Source organism: Vespula vulgaris, chromosome 13, assembly GCF_905475345.1.
Source record: "Vespula vulgaris chromosome 13, iyVesVulg1.1, whole genome shotgun sequence".
In the NCBI taxonomy this organism is placed as follows: domain Eukaryota; kingdom Metazoa; phylum Arthropoda; class Insecta; order Hymenoptera; family Vespidae; genus Vespula; species Vespula vulgaris.
Window position 1 is genome coordinate 4,187,501 of NC_066598.1, and position 23,779 is coordinate 4,211,279.

General features: G+C 29.8%; 1 protein-coding gene across 2 annotated transcripts in view; it reads right to left on the reverse strand.

The window, feature by feature from the left end:
- Positions 1-588: 588 nt before the first annotated feature.
- LOC127068510 (unconventional myosin-Va) overlaps positions 589-23,779 on the reverse strand; it is a 109,931-nt gene continuing 86,740 nt past the window's right edge. For both annotated transcript variants that reach the window (XM_051004781.1, XM_051004782.1), the window contains 17 exons: positions 14,842-15,309; positions 11,821-12,110; positions 7,235-7,406; positions 6,941-7,113; positions 6,716-6,875; positions 6,515-6,631; positions 6,203-6,438; positions 5,895-6,084; positions 5,544-5,821; positions 5,095-5,284; positions 4,812-4,983; positions 4,516-4,727; positions 3,906-4,168; positions 3,551-3,826; positions 3,165-3,264; positions 2,036-2,290; positions 589-672 (listed from right to left, as the gene is read on the reverse strand). In XM_051004781.1, coding sequence (XP_050860738.1) covers positions 2,133-2,290; positions 3,165-3,264; positions 3,551-3,826; positions 3,906-4,168; positions 4,516-4,727; positions 4,812-4,983; positions 5,095-5,284; positions 5,544-5,821; positions 5,895-6,084; positions 6,203-6,438; positions 6,515-6,631; positions 6,716-6,875; positions 6,941-7,113; positions 7,235-7,406; positions 11,821-12,110; positions 14,842-15,309 — 3,455 coding nt within the window. In that variant the 3' untranslated portion in view covers positions 589-672; positions 2,036-2,132. The remainder of the gene's footprint in view (positions 673-2,035; positions 2,291-3,164; positions 3,265-3,550; positions 3,827-3,905; positions 4,169-4,515; positions 4,728-4,811; positions 4,984-5,094; positions 5,285-5,543; positions 5,822-5,894; positions 6,085-6,202; positions 6,439-6,514; positions 6,632-6,715; positions 6,876-6,940; positions 7,114-7,234; positions 7,407-11,820; positions 12,111-14,841; positions 15,310-23,779) is intronic.

Sequence of the window (23,779 nt, forward strand, 5' to 3'; positions counted from 1 at the left end):
ATATAAAATCTTGCAAAACTGCATACGATCAAAAATTGAAATATAAATATTTTATTAGAATTAACTCTATCGATTAAATTATTTGTCAATCAATTTAATAGCATATTGATGGTTCGAATAAACGATGTAGGTATGATGTAGGATGTAGGTAGATATCTATTCGAAATATTTCAATAATCAAAGGAGGTTAATTATATTTTTCATTAGTTTTTATTATCTCCTTATAAGTAATTACACAAGCTACGAATACGTATATCCTTCATTCGTAAATCATACGTAAGTAACACACACCGATCACAAATAATCTCTTTATAGTATTTACATACAATTTTCTTCGTACGTTTCTAACGGCTTTATTAATTATTAAAACTTTTTTATTAGAATCTTTGATGAATCAGTGTATAAGCTAATATACAAAGCTAAGATATCTTATTACTTAGGAGCTAATATCGATAATAAAAACTAAAAGTCGATTAAAGTCTAATCAAGTGGCACTAATCGTATGTAATATATTCTATAGTAATCCGAAAGAGGCCTTAATCGAATATGGTACATGTACAAGGCATAGTGATATATTATTACGATTGAATTTTCTTTCTTTCTGTATATTTTTTTCTGTTTTTCTTATTTTCTTCTTTTTTTCCTTTCTTCTATTTTTTCTAGTTGTTGGCACTAAGAATTCAAGAATAGTCAGGAAGAAATACTGTTGGCGAATGTGACTTAAAAATTACGATATATCGACGATATTCAAATTCGAACAAACGTAGATATATGTATAATATATATATATATATATATATATATATATATATATATATATATATATATATATATATATATATACATATACATATATATATATATATATATATATATATATATATATATATATATATATATATGATGTCCTATATAACTCGAACACTTGAAATATCTTTATTACAGTTTATATATGACGATACGAAAAAAAAGGAAAAAGAAATATATTATTATTTCAAGGTCATCGATATGTATTCTTTTCTTTTCGACTCAAAGTCATACGAAGATCGTAGTATCATATTCATTGCACTGATCTAAACGTAGACTATTGCACGATGATCGTAAGGTTATATGGTCCTTTTTAAAGGATAATCGATGACCTTGAAATCTCCAAAATCACTGTGTGACGACTGAAAATTAACAAATTTCGCCCTAAAAAAAGCTTTATTTTATCATTAAAAACAGATATTTGATGAGTGCCGAATTAAATGGAACACCCTGTATAATAGGTATGTAATATTCTCATCATTTTTATCAATTTCTTTTATATATATATATATATATATATATATATATATATATATATAAAACAAAGCATTAATAATTAAATTACTTAACGTAACTAGAAAACGTGATATTAAAAAATACACGTATTCACAGACACACGTACATACAAACATACATTTGCACATGCATTTCTGTGTATTATACTGTGACATGTACTTATCTACATGGAAGACAAACGTGGTTTCGAGGCAATATGGAAGTGTACTTATGTTGCAAACTAATCAGTAACTTTTGTCTTAAACAAGCGATAAGCACTGTTTCAATGACTTCAAACTCGCTCAATGAAATTAATTAGACGTTCATTGTCCTCCGGCCTCTTTTCTCCCTCCCACCGTACCAACCCCATCTTACAATCAGTGAGGATTTCAATACGATACTATCCCTTTTATTCTTTCTTTTTCTTTTTTTCTTTTCAATCACTTATTCGTACGAGATATCCGAATAATGTTATTAATAATTTTGGATAATAAATGAATAAGATAAACTAATAATTAAAAGTATTAATTTTCATCGAATTCAAGACAGTTGATAATATCTAATAAGAAATCTTAACTAATTTTCTCATTTTTTAATATACTATATATATATATATATATATATATATATATATATATATATTATATATATATACCGTATATAAATATATATATGTATACGTGTACTGTTCGGAATTGAAAATCATAAACGTAATAAATTATTAAACACTTACTGTAGCAAAGTTTCAGCTCCATACGAATTGTTCAAATATTAGTTTAGAAAAATATATATATATAGTCGGTGTTGAAAATTATAAACGCAATAAATTATTATACGTTAATGTTGCAAGGTTTAAGCTCCATGAATTGATAAGGCACGTGTAACGTAGTATTATTGTGTTCTACTAAGAGATGTCCTCGCCTCGGAGATGCTCCAATAACTAACACTGTTTCACCTTTCAATAATACTACTTCTCCTTCCCCTTCTTCTGAAATTTGTTTACAAATCGATAACGATAATATAAAGACTAGTTCGTCATTCGTTTATATATCTTTATGTTATATATCCCAAAATATAAATAATCGACCTTTGAGAAGATGAAAGACGTTGTAACAATTATCGGACTCTGTTACTTTTCTCATTAATCGTTCATTCTCTCATTAATAATTAACAATCTCTTCTCATTTTCTCATTAATAATTATCGTTAAATTTGTTACTCTTCTTATTAATCGTTGATTCGTTCTCATTATCGTTGATATTCGTTGATCAATTTAATAATTAATTCGAAAGTTCGAAAAATTGATTTGCAGTAGAGAAATCTACATAGTTCGTGTTTGCAAGGATTTATGCGATTGAATATTACCTTAAATATTACTGAATGAAAATCATCTAACACCTTTAAGGTAAATAACTTCGAGGACGAGGAGGTTGAGGGAGGGGTCTTGAAATATCGGAGACTAGAGAACAAAGGAAGATATCCTGGCTCGAAGGATATAGCGGTGAAGGAATAACCGGCTAATGAGCTGTCGGTTGTTCGCAAGATTCGACCATAATCTATCTCAAAGGCAACAATGAGTGATGTCCTTTGATTTGATTTCGTGTATTCCTCTTGTCATTCGATCATTCGATCACTATGATCAGATATAACGATGCATTGAAATATGTACGAGAGATCTCGATCAAATTAATGATTAAATTAAAGTGAATAATGAAACAATAATGATAGTAGAGAAAAGTAACGAAGTAATTGTCGTTTAAAAATTGTAGCATCTTTCGTTAGCCTCAATGATTGATTACGAGAATCGGGACACCTTGTATATATATATATATATATATATATATATATATATATTTTTCTTACCTGGAAAAGGCATCTTCATGATCCTTGTTTGCGGATATCCTAATTTCGTATTACCTGTTACGGTGTATGATCTACTTGGTGGTACCGGTGGTGGACGTTCCTTGATAAAATTGAGAAAATGAAATTGCGTTATGTTAAAACGAGTTAAAGTATTTAAGTAATAATTTCGATCGGATTTTAAATCGTACGATGTAGCAGGAAAAAAGAAATAATCAATATCGATAATTGTATCAACAAGATTATGTGAACTACAGATTGAAAGATACGAATTGTTCGATTCGATGATATTCATTTCGTAATAATTCGAATTTAATTATTAGATGAAAAATGTTCAATCATAGAGATATAGATTTTAGAAGTATTGTAGTATTATGAATGGTATGTACCAGATCAAGGCCAAATAATGTACAAGTTTGTTGAATCATTTTTTGATCGGCACATTTTTCCGAAGGATCTGGTGGTGGTGTACCAGCGATTGGTTGTGGTCTAGGACGAGTACCAGTTCCGGTTCCTGTTCCCGTTGTAACATTTCTTTGAACAGTTCCAGTATTACCAGTTGTCGTCGTCTGTTGTAGTTTCTTCTGACCAATAACCGTTGACACACACATCGTCGTTCTTCTTAATGGCCATCTCCTTCGAACTCTCCATCCTCTCCACGTAGCCTAAATCAATAAAATAAATGTCCTTGAATATTGTGTAAGAAAGAAGAAAAAAGAAAAAGAAAATTTGTTTGAACATTACCTGTATCACAGTGGCAGCTTTCCTTCTTGTCTCCGAACGCAAACATTCTAACTGTTGACGAATGCCCTCGCTAAGGAAAATGTGTCTCTTTCCAAGTGCCCAACTCGTACTAGCTCCAAATTTATTTTTCAATTGTTGTGCATTTTGTAAAATAAGTTTTGTATCCTCGACAGCTTGTTCCTCAGCTCGTCGTAATTGTTTGAAAGGTGCGATCAATCTATACCTCGCATTAAACGCCTTGAATCGCATCCTATGCGGGTAACCTGATCAATAGGAACGAGGATCATTCCTTAATTCTATTTATTCTTTCTAAATCTTTAAAGGTTCGATTCAAGATACAAGGATGATATATTGATACATTGAATTATCGATTAATTTCCTTTCAAATGGGACTTCTATCGTGTGAGATCATTGACTGTACAAATTGATATTTGAAACCACAAAAATAACAAAATTGAATTATACGATATTAGAAAATAAGGAAAGTCTCCTTTGAGACTTCGGAAACTCCATAATTGATATTTCTTTACATACCGATAATCATTCAATTAATAACGAAGTTATGGTATTACAGGATTAATAAACTAAGTTTTCATGATAATCTACGTACCGCCAGCCATTAAATTAACAGTCTCTAAAACCTGCAGGGAACGTATTTGCCTCATCGCAACACCTCGATCCAAATGCATAGGAGTTTCAGTTCCATTGCTTCTGATGCATCTAACAAAATGTGGCCTAGCATGGACCAGAGTTCTTAACAGATTGTCCAATCTCGTGTGAAAGTCTTGCGTTAGCGTTGAGATCGGTTCATCGCCGTTTAAACTGAACTCGGATATGCATACATTTTAATATACATATATTTAAATAACTAAGATGAGCAAAAAAAAAAGAAAAAAATTGTCTTACAGATCCGTATGAGAAGTCGGTGATATCCTAAAGCTAACACCTCTTGGAACAGTATCGTTTGCGTACAAAGCTTTTAATTCACTGCCAAACAAATGGGTAGCGAAACCAAAGCTGCAAGTGTGTTTATAAAAGACAGCCACCAAATCATCAGGCACAACATCTTTGTTGGTGTCTTTAAAAATACATGATAATAATAATTTAATTTGATGTACGGAAGGGTAGGAGTTTTATAAAAAAAAAAGAAGAAAAAAGAAGAAAGAAAGGAAACAACATTTTTGCCTACCCAAAAAATCTGATGCATCGTACGTGACTCTGCCAGCAAAATGTTGAATACCGAAAGATCTGCAATCTACTGGTCTAGGTTCGAATAATCGAAGATTTTGTTTGTGCTGAACTTTCACCTTGGCTACGTAACTCTCCGCAGTACCACGTATCGAACATTCGACGTCCAACATGCTGAGTAAACCGGTACGCTGAGAGCATCGATAAATTTATAAGAAAAAGGAAATTTTACTGAGTTTGAGATATTTAAATATAATTGATCCTTGTAATGTCAATTGTAAATTTTCTATTGAATAAAGATCTAATATAAAATCTAATTCTACTTTTATATCTAAAATCAAATTATCAACGATATAATTTTTCATCGATATTTGTTCAAACACATATAATTGAGAATTACATTAGAAATTGTTAAGTGTCACGATTTCTAATTCGAATTTTCGTACTTACCAAAGAAGAAATGAGATCGATACAAGGTACATTGTCAACATAATCCACCTCAACGTCACACCTTATACCTTCGTCACGGCAACTTTCGATGGAACTCTTAAAAATGTGCGTGTTATAAAAATGTTGCATAGTCTCAGCACACAAATTTATACAGAGGTGTTCCAATTGACTCGGTTTCGGATCTTCGAATCCAAACATGTCTAAGATTCCTATAAAACCATCTGTCGCGTGTCTCACGGCATTGTTCAAAGCTGTCATGCTCCTTGAACCAGTACCACCTAGAAACAATATGTATGTTTACGTTTAAAATTCATTATTCGATGATAACATAATTTGATAAAATCGTATTACCTGCAGAACTGCCAATAGTAGAAGCATGTTGACTGGTGACCTCAGCTTGATTATGAACAGACTCGTTGGAATCAGACGAAAGAGTTCCAAGCGTCGATCCTAATCTTTTTAAACTGTTAGCTCTTCTGACTATAGTTGCTACGGTACGACAATAAAGAGCTTTGGCCAAGGAATCTCTCGTCATGTTGGACTACGTTAAAAAATAAATTGATGTATGTATGTATGTATGTATATTATATGTGAACACTACTGTTTGTCAGACAAATAAACGTGTTTGAAAAAAGATGAATAAAATGATATAACTGTACCATGTTTGCATCGCAGACCGACTTAACCAATTGTCCTCGGGCATTATGGGTCCTCGATGTAAGACCTCTGAGAAGTGCAGGTGGCGGAACCCCCAAAAGTGCGGCCACCGAAGCGAGTTCATTTTCTCCGATTACACCAACCTCAACTCCAGGCCCATCCGTGAATCCTACGTTACCAAGAATCAAAACAGCAGCTAATACTCTTACAACGTCGAGGAAAGGTATACCGAGAACACCTAAAATGATAGAGAGAGATAGATAGATACTTAGTTCGTGTCTTTTGAAGAATCATTCTTTCTTACAAACACTTACCCAAACAAGCTTTCCAAGCTTGAAATCTTATCGCATCTTCTGCCTCGTCCTGTCTAGTATCGCCATTTTGTAGGTACCTCAAATTTTTCAGATTATATCCTTCCAAATTGAGTTTCACTGTCAAACGAATGACAAGGTCGTTGATTAAAAAAAAGAGTTTAAATAAGATCTAAATGATTGTTTTAGAAACAGGATAAAAACCTCTCTCCTCGTGAGACAAACCAGCTAACATCTGATAGAATATATGATAATTTTTCTCATCTGGTAATGGTCGGATCACTCTCGTTTGATCCAAGAAATAACAATGAATTTTTGTTCTGTACAAAGCTCCGTCGGTAACTTGTACCTCGATGAAGTGACCCTGGGAAAAGTAATGTCACGTTAAACTCGTTCAACTTTCTTCTTGTGATCGCATTAATAACTTACTATTCTTGAACTTTCCGAGTTCGTGGCAGTTTTAGCAGATCCCAAAGATCTAAGAACCGTGAATGCAGCTGCCAGATGTTTAAAAGCGTCTGTTTCCGGGCCACCGCCAGCTACGTCGAAAAGTTGCCGAAGTAATAACATCGAGGCATACGTTTTCCCGGATCCGCTTGTTCCTAAAGGAAATTCATTCAAAAAAAAAAAAAAAAAGAAAAAAAAAGAAAGAAAAGATGACTGACTCCCAACTATAACCAACAAAAACTATAAACTTTTAACATTTCAATGTTTGTTTCTTACCAGAAAGTATAATCGCTTGTGGATAACCAGTCTCTGATTGTTGTCTTACAGCTTCCTGGACGACCCTGTTCAATTGGGGTGCCAATGGTACGGCCCTGGTACTCGTCAAGGTCAGTGGATTCCCAACATCCGTGTAAGGATTGATACTGACCAAGATAGGCCCCACATTCGTCTACAATTCAATGTTTATTTCAAGATTCGGAAATTGTCGAACATTAAAGAATTTGAAAACTAATTGAACAACGATATCCCAGAATATTTTGTTATTTAACTTTTTTATTCAAAATTGAAATTCGACGAGTGAGTCAACCAATAATTCTTATCTCTCTTAAAGGTTTCATAAAATATTTAGTAAGAACGTAAGAGAAGTTTACGTAACGATATCATTAAATGTGGACACAGTAAAGATCTCAATAACTAGTACTACGGCATAAATTTAAATATGTGTGTGTGTGTGTATGCATGTATGTATGTTTGTATATATGTATGTATATCTTATATTCGACATATGTTTTAATGCATTTCTATAAATCATTCATGACTCTGTCACCTATATAAACTAGAATATTTTTGTTCTCGACTCAATGACAGAATCGGAACAAGACGAATCAAAGTAACGCAATAACGTTTGAACAGTCTTAGCAACAGCGAATTAATATCGTAGAAAAGTGACATAGAAATTAAGTCGTTAAGTATTATACATCGATCTATTAGTGATCATTCTTACGAAACATATTTTCTTAGACTCTTAGTAATATTACCAAACGAGAAATTAATCATGATATGGAAAAAAAAAATCGACAAAAAAAAATATGTCCGAATACAAGCATAAATAATTCAAAGGTTGGTAATAAAAGCGAAAAGTCACGAGGTTGGTAGTTAAAAATTGGGACAGGCAAGACGTTCGAAATAAAATATTGGAAGGAATTGGAGATGTGGAACGGGGTGAGGTGAAAAGAATTGGGTGGAGAGGAAGGCGGAGCATGGGAATGAAGACCCAGGACCTAGAGGGTCCGATGTGCTTGATTGCTATTAGACGTCTGCTAGAGAAGGTAAAGCGGCACGCAAAGAAAAGAAAAGAAAAAAAAAAGAAAAAAGAAGGTTTAAGGAAAGAAGAAGAAGAAGAAGAAGAAGAAGAAGAAAAAAAACGAGAAAAGAAAAGAAAAGGGTCGAAAGTTGGGCGTGGAGGAGAAAGAGAGAACCGGTCTGGTGTCGGGGTCCATCGGATATCCTAAAGAGATTGTGGGGAGATGAGAAAAAAAGGGGGAATTGGAAAGAAACCTAACTTAACAGTGTTAATCTGCAAACAGATTACACGTGCACACGTACGTACGTATGTATGTGCATGTGTGTAAGTTAGGCCGATAGCCAAATAACATTTTCGTTTTCTCAAAAAGGAAAAAAAAATAAAGAGAAAAGAAAGAAAACAAGTATACAAAAAAAAAATGAGAAAAATGAGATAAAAAGAAGTTTTTTCGTTTTTTTGAAAATTTTCTTTGATCATTTCGAGACGTTTCGGATGAAAGAAATCTGACAAATTTTCTAATTATTTTCTAATCATAATGGTACACGTTTTATTAATGTCTTAGATCGAGACATAAAATAGTTGATTTGATATTTTCGATACTCGTTACGGTTGAACGATCAAACTTTTTTTCGATCAATGACGAAAAGAATAAGAGAAAGAGTGCCTCACTGGTTACCACCAATTAGGGAACAACCGTTTCTCTCGCAATTGGGTGAACGCTATCGAGTTTTTGTAAACTAAAGGCGTAGTCTACCTTTCGGCGATGTTTCCTCTCCTTTGAGTGACCTATTGAGAAACTCACTGTTCTCTCATTCGGTTTTCTCGTATTACACACGAACACGAACGATCTCACATCGATCGTTCATGTTCCTTTGGAAACCGGTTGAGATTACGTTCGATGATGATTTAACGGTTAGATGTTTCGAATTAATTGGATCTCTTGGAGATTCTATAATATTAAATTCTATTTTTGAAAAGTGACCTCGTCCTAGTTCTTTCATTTTTAAATTACACACAAAAAAGTCATTATCATTTAAATCTAAATCTAAATCTATCCAGTATCAATTGATCTATTTACACCTTTGCACATTAAAAAAAGAAAAAATACAGAAATTTATCTCTTGTTCCAGTTCTGTCATTTTAACAAATAAAATAAATCAAATCGTTTAAGTCTAAATGTAAATCTATCGGATCAAGTTTTCTCTCCAACAGTTTCAAATAATACTAAAACTATCTAGTATTATAATTTTGTCATTTTACCGAATAAAACGGTCTAAATAATGAAATCTAGAGATCTTATAACGATTACAATATTTTCAAAAATATTGTAGAGCAATTCATCATATATCCTTCTATTTTAATCGTTAACAACAATTTTTTTTAATTAAAAAAATTAATAATTAAAAAAAAAAATAAACGAAAAAAAAGAAACTGACTAAAAAAACAAACAAGAAACTAAAACAAAATATATATTAACCAATGTAGGTCGTTCTACTTATATATGTAATATTCGTAATTAGTTAAATGATCTCAGTGATAAATAAAGTATTTTAAAAGTCAGGAAGCAATAGAAGAAATGCGGAAAAGATTCGAAAGGGAATCAACAGAGTATGTGAATGGCGAAGCGTTCGAAAGGAATGTGAGCATGCCACCTGTGCGTGGGCCAGCACGTGTGAAGGAACAGGGTGGATTCTCAACGTTGCTTTATCGACGCTTATACATGTGCTGAAATCGTGCGTACACTTGTATATATATCTGTGTGTGTATATGTGTATCCATGTATATATGTATGGATGTATATACGTATGTGTATATGTATGTATTTATATGAGTGTGAGTGTGAGTACCAGTTGAGTTCCCCACCCTTTTGCTCCACTTGCATTCCAACGAAGAACAGCACCGGAGTTCGTGCGTGCATGTGCAATCGTAAGCTCCTCCTACATATAACCGTGTAAAAACATAGCCCGAAGTGTTTCGAGTTAAGGGCTTGAGTTTGCCAAACCAAAAGAGAACCTCTTTATTATCCATTTATTTTTCTTATATTTTCCTCGTTTTTTATAATTTCTTAACTATTCTGCAACGGTTCGTTCAATATTTTTACATATTTTTACACCAATCTCAAGATTTGACTTATAAAAAAAAATTGTTTTCTCTGTTTTTGTTTCGTTATTCTTTTCTTTGTAAATTTTGTTTCAAATAATTTTTTTTTAATAATAAATTTAATTTTAATAAAAATAATTTTTCTTTGTAATTTGTTAAACTCAAGAATCGGGCGATCATTGAAACGTGATACATATATATTAATATATAGTGTTAATTTTTAATGAATTAATTACTTTATATTGCGTTAGCAATGAATTATTTTATATTGTAATTTTCAAATTCAAAAATCAATTTATATATATATATATATGTATGTATATATGTATATATACAAACATAATATTTATATATATATATAATATGTTTTATATATATAAATATATTAAAAAATATATATATATTAACATATAATGTTAATTGTTAATTAATTATTTTATATTATAATTTTCAAACTCAAAAATCAAATGATAATTGAAATATGCTGTATATATTAATATATTATATTATTATAAAATATGTATATATATATATTATATATATTTATATATATTTTATATATTTTTGAAAAATAACTTCCTTTTTTAAATTATGTCCATTATTAGTTTCCTTTCATTACGTCACGTTTTCACGAAAATAATTTTAGGATGTATATTTGATATGTATATAATAATCAATATTTTACATTTTTTATTTAGTTTAATCGATCAAGATAACTATCATATTGCATACAGAAAAACACGTTCGATCAACAATCAGTTCAGCTAGCTACATCCAATACTATTTCCATTCGTGAAAGGAAAAAATATATTTTTTTTCTCAACAATTTTTACTCTTCTTTTATATATATTTATATGTCAACATATATTTTTATTTTTATTCAAAATAACATGAAATCGGTGTAGAAAAATTCAGTGATGTTTTTTATTGGTAATATCAATGACGTCACCAATAAACTACTGGCTATTGAATTATTGAGTAAATATAAAATAGATGTTACATTTTGCGATAAAAGTATATTTGACTAATATAATTTGCTTATTAATTTTGAGACAATATATTGCTCAATTCGGTATAAAAGAACAAAAATATTCCATCAATAAAATGATTAATTTTTAAAATATCACTTTACCAGCGATGATAAACATACATACTATTTCATATAGCATCAATACGATTTTTATAAACATTCTAATGTTGAACCCAATAGATATTAAAAGAAACATATATCTAACTAATATCATCTAAATATACATCTAATGAATCATTTATCTATACATCTAAATAAACTCATTTTTGGAAATAATTTTTAAGAAAAAAAGAAAAAAGAAAAATAAATGAATAGATAAATCGTTCTATCAAAAAAATTCTTACGATTTGAACGTTTTATTTTTATTTCTTTTCTTCTTTTTTTTCGAGATTATAATATTGATTTGATTAGAAAAATTAAAATACTTACGTGATACTGTTTAGCACAAAAACGAGCTTGAAGGCATTTGAGTACCGCATCCTCCGTGAGAGGTCCAGGTAAATGAATGAGATCGTCCAAGGCCGTAGAGGTCGCAGGACCAGTACTGGCTGGTGTGGTTGCTTTCGGGAGACATCGATGCTGGCCTTGATTACTCTTAGCGTTCTTCACGTCGGCGATAATACTGGAGATTGGAGGTGATCGTAGGCAACCAAGGGCTGTCACACAAGATACTATACCATCGTCCGACACGCCGTTGTGCCGCTTCGTTGGATCTAAATCTAATCATCCCCCAACGTAACTATTAATCTTCAATAACCCATCGGTATACCTTTAATCCTAAACGATAACGACGATTCCTTATCGAGATATTTTTCGATTAATTTTACTATTGAATGGATCAACATGAATTTAAAAGATCGTTATCATTTCCATATATACGTATATACATATTATAACATTTACATTATAAAATATATGCTATATAAAATTTATATAAGTAGACTTTCAATCAGAACAATTTTAATATGAATTTTTAAATACGTTATTTCCGAGTAACATTTTATTGAATTGCTTATGAAATTTTTAAATACCATACAGAGTGATCCATTGGAATTATTTTTGGACGAATCTTGATGCTACTCCGAAACAAATTTTTGTTAAAAAGAATAAAAGGAACGAACGTAATTGTTACGTTTTCGTGTCGTGCGTTGCAATTTTATTTATTTATTTTTTTTTTAGATTTCATTTTCTTTTTTCTTTTTTTTTTTCATCATTTTCCTTTCTTTTTGAAAAACGATCACGATCGAAGATAATACACCGATGGGAAATGGTCCATTAGCGGAGGCGTATTAACGGAGAAACGAGGATATTACGTGTTACACGAGGATTTAACGTTAACGCGGACGAGCGAGTAGATGGACGTCCCGTGTCGCGACACAACCCCTCCTTCCTACCACCCTAGCCCCTACCCCTACTCTTACCCTTACTCCTACCCCTACACCTACCCCTCTACCATCACTAGATATATGTATAACTATCTAACACGCGTGCGTGTATATATTCGTGTCCTTATACCCATGACGACGAAAATCGATCACTTCCTCATACAGCCTCAATCCGTGAGGCTCTTTACTTTGAAATATTTGCAAAACTGATACCTTCCGCTTTATTAAACTACAGCTAATCGATACTTGATTATTTTCTTCTTTTTTACCGACTCTTTCCATAAAAAAAAAATTGAAAAAAGAATTAAAAAATTCCAGACTCATGCAGTAGCAAGGTTTTAAGATTTTTAACGTGTCGTGGCTGATGTAAAGAGCAGTGTGTATTTTTTCAAACACACATGGTGGCTCGTATTATAAATATATATATATATATATATATATATATATATATATATATATAATATATTATAAATATCTTCTATCGTATCGTTTTTAAATATAAACGAATGTTTCGAGTAAAAAAATTCGTGACTCATGTAGTACCAAGGTTTCAAGATTTTCAACGTATCATTGGCGAAAGAAAAGAGCAGTTTTTTTCACACACACTGTGTCTCATCATTATAAATAAATATATATATATGTATGTTTGTATATATACACATATATAATATATTATAAGTAACATCTATCGTATTGGTTTTATAAATGAATGTTTCAAATAAAAAAGCTACTGAATTTCGACCAGGAAAATATAATACGTATCGCGGATATATTTCATAAAGGACGCAGTTGTCAAGATACAGAAGTCATAACATTTTTTTTTACTTTTTTTTTCAATACGATATTTTGAAAAAGAAAATACAGAAAGTTGTAGAGAATATCAATACGAATTCAACGAGCAAGCAAGTTACAGTCTACGCTTTTCACAGATATTTCATTGAATTATGGCGTTATGATGTTTTTACGGACTGTACAATCGCAATATTGTTCTTTATGAATGGGTTGAAGGGTATCACGCTTCAAATAATTACAATTTCGAAAATGTATGAACGAAAATGAATGAATAAATGAAAAACAAATGGGGAAAAAGAAAAAAATCGATAAATGAATTCGTTGGTTACCAGGTTTACAGGAATATTGATCGCATTATTGCGATTTAACAGTTCGTTAAACGTTAAAACGTAGCATCAATAAATTGATGAAATATTGATGAAAATATACACTATAGGTAGTCATCGGATTTGTATTGATATTCTCTACAAGTTTTATTCGACTTAAAATATTGATTTCCATTTGAGAAAAATAAAAAAAAAAAATTGTTACGAAAGTCATCTTGACAATAGCGTTCTCCATGAAATAGTCGTAATACATATTATATTTCCTCTTTTTCTAACAACTATTGTTTGAAATTAATTTGTTTATAAAATCAATAGGATCGGAAATATTTCACCAAGTCGTTTAAAATGGGACGGCACGTGTATAAAAATGAAGATTAATCCATATTGCTACCCTGTAATTATTCTTTTTCGTTCATATGAAATATTTGAATTAATTTAAGATCGTTCAAATATAATACAAAACGTAAAAAAAAATTGTTCACTTAATACGAATCTTAATCTTAATCTAAAAATATTTAACGTGTTATTTAAATATAATAATTCGTAAACGCATATAACGAATAAAAATCTACAAATCGTATCACATTCTTTCGTTAATTTTTCCGTTTATATAAAATGTCACAATTTGTATAATAATAACAAACAAAAGCCATCGTTTCAAGTTTCCAAAATATAAATCTGTTCAAATGAGATAATCAACCTTTTGATAAAATAAATATTTATCATATCAAAAATCGCTGTACTGCAAAATACAAAAAAAGAAGCAAACAAAAAGAAAAAACAAAAAAAGCAAAGTAGAAAAAGAAAAATGGGATTGTATATGACTGAATGGTTATAATTTCAATTCTATGAAAATAACGTAAATTCATATGGCCGTATGTTAACTCGTTAATAATATCCAAGTCCAGCAGTGAATTATCAGAGAAGATTAGTTCGAGCATACTAACCAGATATGAAATTATTCGCGACAGTGGAGTTGTGGCCGAGCGTGTTCGCAGAGGCGTGATTGACGTGAGGATGAACGATCGCGGATGCCGTGAGCGTGTGACTGGTGGAATGGTTGGACGAGTGACCAGTCGGATGGCCGATTCCATGGGATACCGTGGATGCAGGTGGTAAGCTGGTCCTTGGTGGTACGGCTGGTGCTGGTGAGGAAGGTGCACCATTACCAGTACCATTACCATTACCAGTACCACTGCTACCGGTATTAGTACCAACACCAGCAGCAACACCAGTAACAACAGAATTACCCTTCTCTGGACTTTTCGACAGGGCACCTTGTGTTCCTGGTGACGGCACTGAACCACCGTTTGGAGGTTGGCTTACGTGTAGCCGGTTCCTCAGGGTCACCAGTTCCGTGCTCAGGCTCCTCAGACGTTGCTGTAGGTGTACAGCTTCGTTCGAGGACGAGGCATCTGTAATGAAAGCAAACAGGAACGGATTCTTAATCATCTCGATCGCTTCAATGAAATGAAAACAAAATAAATCAATCTCTTTTTTCTTTTTCTTTCTTCTTCTTTTTTTATTTTTTTATTTTTTTCAGAATCAATTTCGTTTATATTCATATTTTAGGATGAGGTCTATGGACTCGTGATCTTGTTAAGAAAATATCAGAGAGAGAGAGAGAGATAACTCTTTTCATGATTAAATATATTCTGTTCGAACTAACTACACTTTTCGTTTGTATTTCCTTTCATAGTTTTAACATAGAGTATAAATTTTCTTTTTGTTTTTCTTTTCCTATCTTTTTTTCTTTTTGTCCATCGTAAATCCGAGAAATCAATTTTAGAAAGAAAAGTGGGACAGTAAAAAATCTTTCTCCTTCTCCTTCTCCATCTCGTACTTCTACTGTAGTTAGTGTATTGACCAGAAAACTGGTTTACGTGGAACACGTCCTGTAAAATAGCGTTCAGAAATTTATTCTATATGTCTACTAAGTGTAGACAACCATGTCGCGGTAGACATAAGAAAGTATTCGAACGTTGGCATTCTTCTTACTCCTATATATTCGTAAGACCAGTTAAACAGGACAACTTATTAACTAAAAAATACTTGTCAATTTATATATATATATATGTATGTGTGTATGTGTATTTATGGTTCTTACGAAACACTTAAATCGAGTATATCTATTGATCCTGGAGTTAAACCGAAAGAAAAAAAAAAGAAAAAAAAAGAATGAAAAAAAATTAAATTATATTTGTTATCACACTGAAAGCGTACGGCTTTTCGTCAGACACATTTAATCCTATTTTTTCTTCAGAAAAGAAAAAAATTAATAAATAAAAAAATAAGAAGAAAAAAAAAGCAAAAATACATTGGATACAGAGATATGATACATGTTCGAGATACTGATGAATGAACATAAATATAATTCTAATTTTTGTTTCATACATAAATTATTCGATTTGATAAGTCATAGTTGAATTAATGGGCGCAATATATATCTTGATAAGTAAATATTTCATTGGCTGTGACAAGTAAAAGGGATTAACAAACGAAATAAAAAACTTACACTTAAGCTGATAGGTGAATACAAAAGCGCATGTGTGATAATGTAACAGATAATGTCATAGGTATATTGCAATATTCTTTGTTAAATATGAACAAATTAAAATATAAAAATAAATTTCTGCTTAATTACGATCAAGATTAGTATGAATTGTTCATAATCGATGAAAATTTGTTTTCTTTTTTCTTTTATCTTTTTTTATTTTTTTAAAATAAAGGAAAAAATCTGATCGGAGTCTATGAGGTAATTCTTGCGTGTTTTTGCTTCGATCTATCGACCATTGTAACTCGGATTAACGGTATTCGAGGAAGGTCGTGAGGCACCTATCGTGTTAACAGTCTTAGTGCTCTTACGGTAAGAATAATAAAAGAAGAATGAGAATGAAAGAAGAAGATAAAAAGAAATTGTAGTTTTTATCATCAGAGGTTTAACCTCTGTCTTTTTAAAAATATAGTTAGAATGTGTAAAGAATAGGGATAAAAAATATAATTTGTTTTTACCAACAACAGCGACAAATGAAAATTTAATTTAGAACAATGAAAAAAAAGAAAAGAAATTCAAGTTATTCAAGATACGTAATGCACAAAAATGATGAAATAATTAAACTGAAAGAAGAAGGAATTAATAGAACTATTTTGGTAAGAAGAAAGATAAATAAATAAATTGAATTAATTCAAATGTTGATAACTCAATATCGTTGCTGATTGTGAAATTTTTTTAAAAATTCATTTTACGTAATTTCGTTAATGTTTATTTAATTTCTTTTTCTGTGAATTTTAATTTCTTATTTCATTTTATTTCATTATTTTTACATAATATCGACAAAAATATGAACAAATATATATATATTTTTTTTTATATAAAATAAACGAAGATATCGAAGAAAAAAAGGATTAATTGAAATTTAATTCTAATAGATCGTTAAATACTACCAATGAAAAAGAAAAGGAGAAAAGAGAGGAAAGAAGAGAAAAAATAAAAGAGAGAAGGAAGACAGCAATCAGCAAGTTTCTCCTTATCGAGTTCAATTATCATCCCTCGAATTTCCGCCCTTCGATTGGTCCTTCTCATTGTTCTCATTCGATCTCGGCGAAAAAAAAAAAGAGAGAAAAGAAAGAAAAAAAAAGGAAAAGAAGAAAAAAAGAAGAAAAAAAAACTCACGATTTACTATCGTCCACGACTATCGACCATTCCTATCCCTTCTTTTCTACGCTAACATCCCTTCTGGATTACCTTCTTTCCACCCCTCTATTCACGAACATCGACGTCGTTCAGCCATTTTCATTCATCTTCACCCCACGCAACATCCCAATGCCTTTAACATCTCACGTCGCTACCTTTCCTGTTTGCAAGATAAGGGATACTAGAAAGGACTCGAGAAATATTTCTCGTCAATCTTAAGTATAATCTTTTATCTTAAAAGACATTCTCTTTTATGATATTCTTCGGTTTACGTTTATCGACAAATTTTTTTTTTCTGAAACGATTAGGATTTGATCTATACAATTCAGTTCAGATTAATTGTATTATTCGCAAATTCGATTCAAAGATTCATCGTTTCTACAATTTTATATTCAAAACATTGATCGAAATTTGTATTGTATTAGAATGGCAATGATTTCATTAGAAATTTCTAATCATTATATTTATACGATCAAGTTGAAGTGGAGATATTTATTAAATTAATTGAATATGTCGATTAATCGTTGTTGAAGTTTTTATTAAAAAAATTGAACGAAATTTGTATCGTATTATAATGAAACAATGATTTCTTTTGTGTATGTCTATGTTTGTGTGTGTGTTATTAAAATTTTTTGATAAAACTAAATTTAAGTTGCAATTAATATGGATGGAGATTGTTTGATGTAAAACATTTTACGATATATTTAAATATTTTATGGTCTATGTATCTTTCGTTTTTTATTATAACAAGTATTGAACGTTTTTTATGTTTATTGTATCGAATAAAAATATTTTAAAAATAAGAAATTTAATGATATAAAATTTGATAACTAATAACTACATATATAAAAAAAATTTTTATTTTTTATGGAACAAATGAAAAAAAAATTGTTTAATTTCTTAAACAATGAATTTCCGAGAACTTCAGCAATCAGAAACGCTTCGATACGTCTTCATGAAACTTTTTAATTAATCTTGTAATTATTGAACTGATACAAAACTTAACGACATGTACCGATGTAATAATTTTTTATGCAACGGATGTAAAAAAAATTATTTAACTTTTTAAACAAAGAATTCTCCAAAATTTGAGAAAAATATTTGAAGATATATTACTCAAATTTTGTCCTAATTTCATCGATACTCAGTGATAATGTCTAAGTTCTACCGGTTCGCGATAATTTGTAGAATGATTCTCTTCTCGTGCAACCGCTTTCATTACCTTACGACTTCCGGATAGGAGATCAGTTATATAACCGGTTCTCGGATCTGAAAATAAGTTATTTAACACCGAACTGTAAAAGCGAGATATCTGCTCTATAGCTATATTTTATTTACATTTTTTCCTTTTTTTCGACCATTGTGCTCCGTATCTTTCTCAATGTATGATCGTTTCACTATTCATGTAATAATAATAATGATGACAATAGTAATAATAGTAATAATAATAATAATAATAATAACAACAACAAGAACAATAATAGTAATAATAGTAGTAGTAATAGTAATAATAATAATAATAATAATAATAATAATAATAATACGTGCCTGAAGTTGCGAAACACGTCTATGAATGATAAAAACGTATTTAAATGTATGCTCTCCCACGAGTTACTTTACGAGTGTAATAAAAGTTTACGTAACATGTTTAGTATCTACTCGTTCGATAAATCAACGTGAAACTTTATTACAAAATTATTGAGATCTTTTTCACGAAAATATTTCCAAAGATGATAATGAAATAGAGATTATTTTTTTAATATATAATTATTTGATGTTTAAAAATATTTAAAATGTTAAATTATATTTAAGAAGTATAAATATGTCCACTCTTTTTATCTGATCGATGTTAAGAAACTTTTGGAGATAATTTGTATGTCATTTATGTATATACATTCTTTTTTAAATATTTTTGAAAATAATGCTGAAGAAAGTGCGAATATTCTTTTTCTTTTTTGTGATAAAGAAATTGAAGTTATATATAATTTATATAATTTATATAATATAAATAATTTTAGGAATACAGTGGTTTAGTTTATCAAATGCACATAAATTTCTTAGTTCAGTGAGTTTTTTGAGAAAAACAAAGGAGAAAGAAAAAAAGAAAAAAGAAAAAGTCGAGAAATTCATTTAAATATAGGAAAATTGATTATAATTATTTTATATCATTTACTATGTATACGAATGATTTTAATAGATTGGTAAGTTCACAACCACGAAAATGCTCGACCAATAATATTTGAATTTCGTGTATATCGATCCATGTCAATCGACAAGCAGATCAAATAAACGGAAGACCATACGCAGAGATTCGATTTGGTGGCTCACCAACCGATGCCACCCTTGCAACAGCCACAAAATGTTTCGTCCAATGTATAACGATGTCAATGGGATCATCGTACCACTGCTATATCTTATTTCAAAACGTTTGGTACACCTTGACATTATCGCCATTGATATTATTATGTAAACGTGTTTGTATATACTCTGCGTACCTGTGCATGTGCATATTGATATCTTTTTTTACTCCACCTTTTTAATTCCTAATAAATAATAAAAAAATCATTATCGAAAGAAATATAAGAATTAAATCAGAAATAAATTATTATTGAAATAAATTATCAACTGTAGGGTAATTACAAAATTCAATCTACAGAATAAAAAAAAAAAAAAAGAAAAAAGAAATAATCGGTTAAAGTTGACATTTTTTCTTTTCTTATTTTTATAAAAAAACAAATTATCAATTTCCTTCAATATCATATTTTTAATAGATATTTTAGAATAGAGAATTATTTAGATTTGTAAATTTATCTATTATGATTATTATTATATATATATAAGTTTATTTCTATATGTTGTACATTATTATTTATAGAATTTATTTATTGATTTATGAATTATGTTTCAAAATAATTATTTGTAAATTTTCATTATTAATATGAAGTGATTTTTATTCATAAACATATTATAACAAAATTATTATTTCTATTAGTGTTCTAGACGACTATATAAAATTAATAATAATAAACTAATATAAAATTAAAAGATATTTAAAATCGAACAATTAAGATTACTTTTAAATGAAATTACAATAAACAATTATTTAATTTATGTTTAAACAAGTTTACATCTATAAAAAATTATTATTATTATTTTCGTTATCATTACCATTCCACAACAAATATATTTGTTATTATTACTATTATTACAATTATTACTTATTATTATTATTATTATTATTATTATTATTATTATTATTCAAGGTGGTAAATAAAAAATATAAATCTTTTAGAACTCAACTAATAAAAATGTATATCAAATTAAACAATAAGTAATTATTTAAATTAATACCTGTTCGATTGATTTCGACACGAAATATACAAGATGGACTGATAAAAATATTGATAAAAAAAATTATCTATCAAAATATTACAATATTAAGATATCGTTAATTCGTATTTGAATAGTGTGAAATTAAACGTTTCATTTGAAACTATCGAATTATTATTTTAATTAATTTTCATTAGTTTATCCAACTTTGCTCCTTCTAATATTCGAGATTTTATTAATAAAATAGAAAAAAAGGGGATAAAGAAGAAAGAAAGTCAGAATTAATAGCGTACATTATGTTACGATAATATCAATTAACGTTTCAACAAAATTGATCTTATTCGAATGATTCCATTTTAAATAAGTAAGATCGGATATGTAAGGATTTGAATTTTTGTCACTTTATTTCCCTTCTTTTTTTGTTTTTCTATTTCCCATTATCAATTTATCCATTACAAAGCGATTAATTTATTAGGACATGTCCGAGCAGCGTGACGTATTACGTAAATCGTTTAATCGGGCCGACGTAACATTTAATCACTCGTATATACTCGTAAAGCTGCTATCGAGTTATCCCTCATTTTCCGATCCTTCGTAACGAGAGAATGATCGATCACAGGCGAAAGCTTTGAGGGATAAAAGAGAGAGAATGAGTTGGTATAGTTCATGCTTCTGGGATTTCGTGTTTTTCTCTTTATGTGTATGTGCGTAGATGCGTGGATGCGTGCGAAGCGTGTGCATAGCTTTGTGTATGTATGAATATATGTATATTCGTGTGGGAGAGTATGAATATGTGTGTGAGGAATGGGATGTTTATGAGTGTGAGTGTGTGAGTGTGTTATGGGTGAATATATGTGTACTGTGGTGAGTGTGTGTGTGTGTGTGTGTATGATACATAGAAAAAAAAACTGAAAGGGCAGGAAGACGAAAGAAGAAAGAACCTGGAACAGGTATAGGTTCAGGTCCTACTACATGGGAATTAAGGTGAGCAGGTACCTTCGAATGCTATTCGAAGAAAACCTCGTCTTCTTCGTATTCTTTTCTCACGGCATTGAATGCCTATATCCAATTCGGTATAACTCATATTAATGACGAAGTTTATGATGATTATTATTATTGTCTAATGGGACAATTGTTTTTATTATATCGTTTATATTTAGATTCGCTTGATCGAAAAATAATTAATTGTGGAATTTGTAATATTTTATATCTTAATAGAAACGTTGAGATTATTTTTTAGTGCTTAAATTATTTTGAGTTTATTTTTATGTATATACTCTGTCGGGGGAAGGGGGTGAAGTATTACTTGTTAATATTTATTTGTATTAATATTATTTATTTGTATTTATATATATATTTTTTTTTATACAAGTGTTACTTATTAGTATTAATTTTAGTAAAAAATTCTTGTTTTGTTTATTAATGGAGTTTATGAATTTATGCGTGAGTGCAATATATATATATATAATTATTCACAAACCTAATAAAAACAGTTAGATTAGATTAATAGTATTTAATAAAGGTTAATACTTTTATAAAAAATTGGTAGGTGATAAAATTGATAAGTTCTGCGATGAGAGAAAGTTATCAATAAATAACTTAATATAATATATATATGCATATATATAATATATATATATATATATATATATATATATATATATATTTGTATCAATTTTTATAAAAAATTTTTCATTATCTTGTACAACGAAAGCTCACTTTCACACAACAATTCAGAATTACTTGTCTAATCTAAGAAAGTTTTTTTATTTCCATTTACACCTGTACAAGTATTTTAATTTTTTCATTATAAGACCAACGAAGTTACTAAAACTATTTTCAGTTAACAAATATATTAACAAATTGTTGAACATTAATATTTAATGACTATATAGAATATATTTGATAGTTAATAGAACCAAAAGAATTTTAATGCTAATATAACTATCGGCAGAATAAAATAAAAAGAAAAAGAAGAAGAAAAAAAGAAAAAGATATATTCAATTCGAATGCAAAGTAGTCCATTAGGACGAACAGACCTACGCAGTAAACTCACGATTATCTCACGGTGATCATCGAAAAGAAGAAGGAACACTAAAACACGTTCTTTTTTCTGAGAAGTCCAGGAAAACTGGGCCCTATAACCCTCTTAAAAATATATACAGGGTGAACCAATAAACAGAAACACTTGAAAAGATCTATCTTTTCTTACTAATATATCTACAAAATTAATATACCTCAATGATAGATTATAACTGAAAAAAATATAAGTATAATAATGAATGAAAAATAAAAAGAAGATAAAATATTCCTCAAAATCATTCCTTTCTAAAAACATATATATGATGATACAGTCAAACAAAAACACCAATATATATATGTACATCTTCATTTACATAATACATGAATTTATACATCTTTTAATCGATAATTATTACTTTGAAAGAAAATAAATAAAAAATTAACATCTTACATTTCATTTTTAAATGAACAAAAAAATAGAAAATAGAAAAGAAAAAAGTATATTCGATCGTACCTACTTATACGTTTCACCCTATATACCTTAATACGTATACACGATATGTGTATGTGCGTGTGTGTGTATTCACAGGGCATCGATATATCGTCGATGGGTTCCTTTTTCACGACCTTTCGAAAGGCGAAAACAAACCAGCTTTACATCTCTCCTGGCTTTGCTGCATTTGCACGGCTACAAAGAACATCGGTTTGGTAAAGAAGAGAAGCAAAAACACGATGGGATACTCGAGTGGGAGCTGTGGGCCCAGAAAGCGGCACGACCTCGAGGTCTAATCAGATGCGGGTTAATCCCAACGGCGATCTCCGCGTATAATATACCTTTA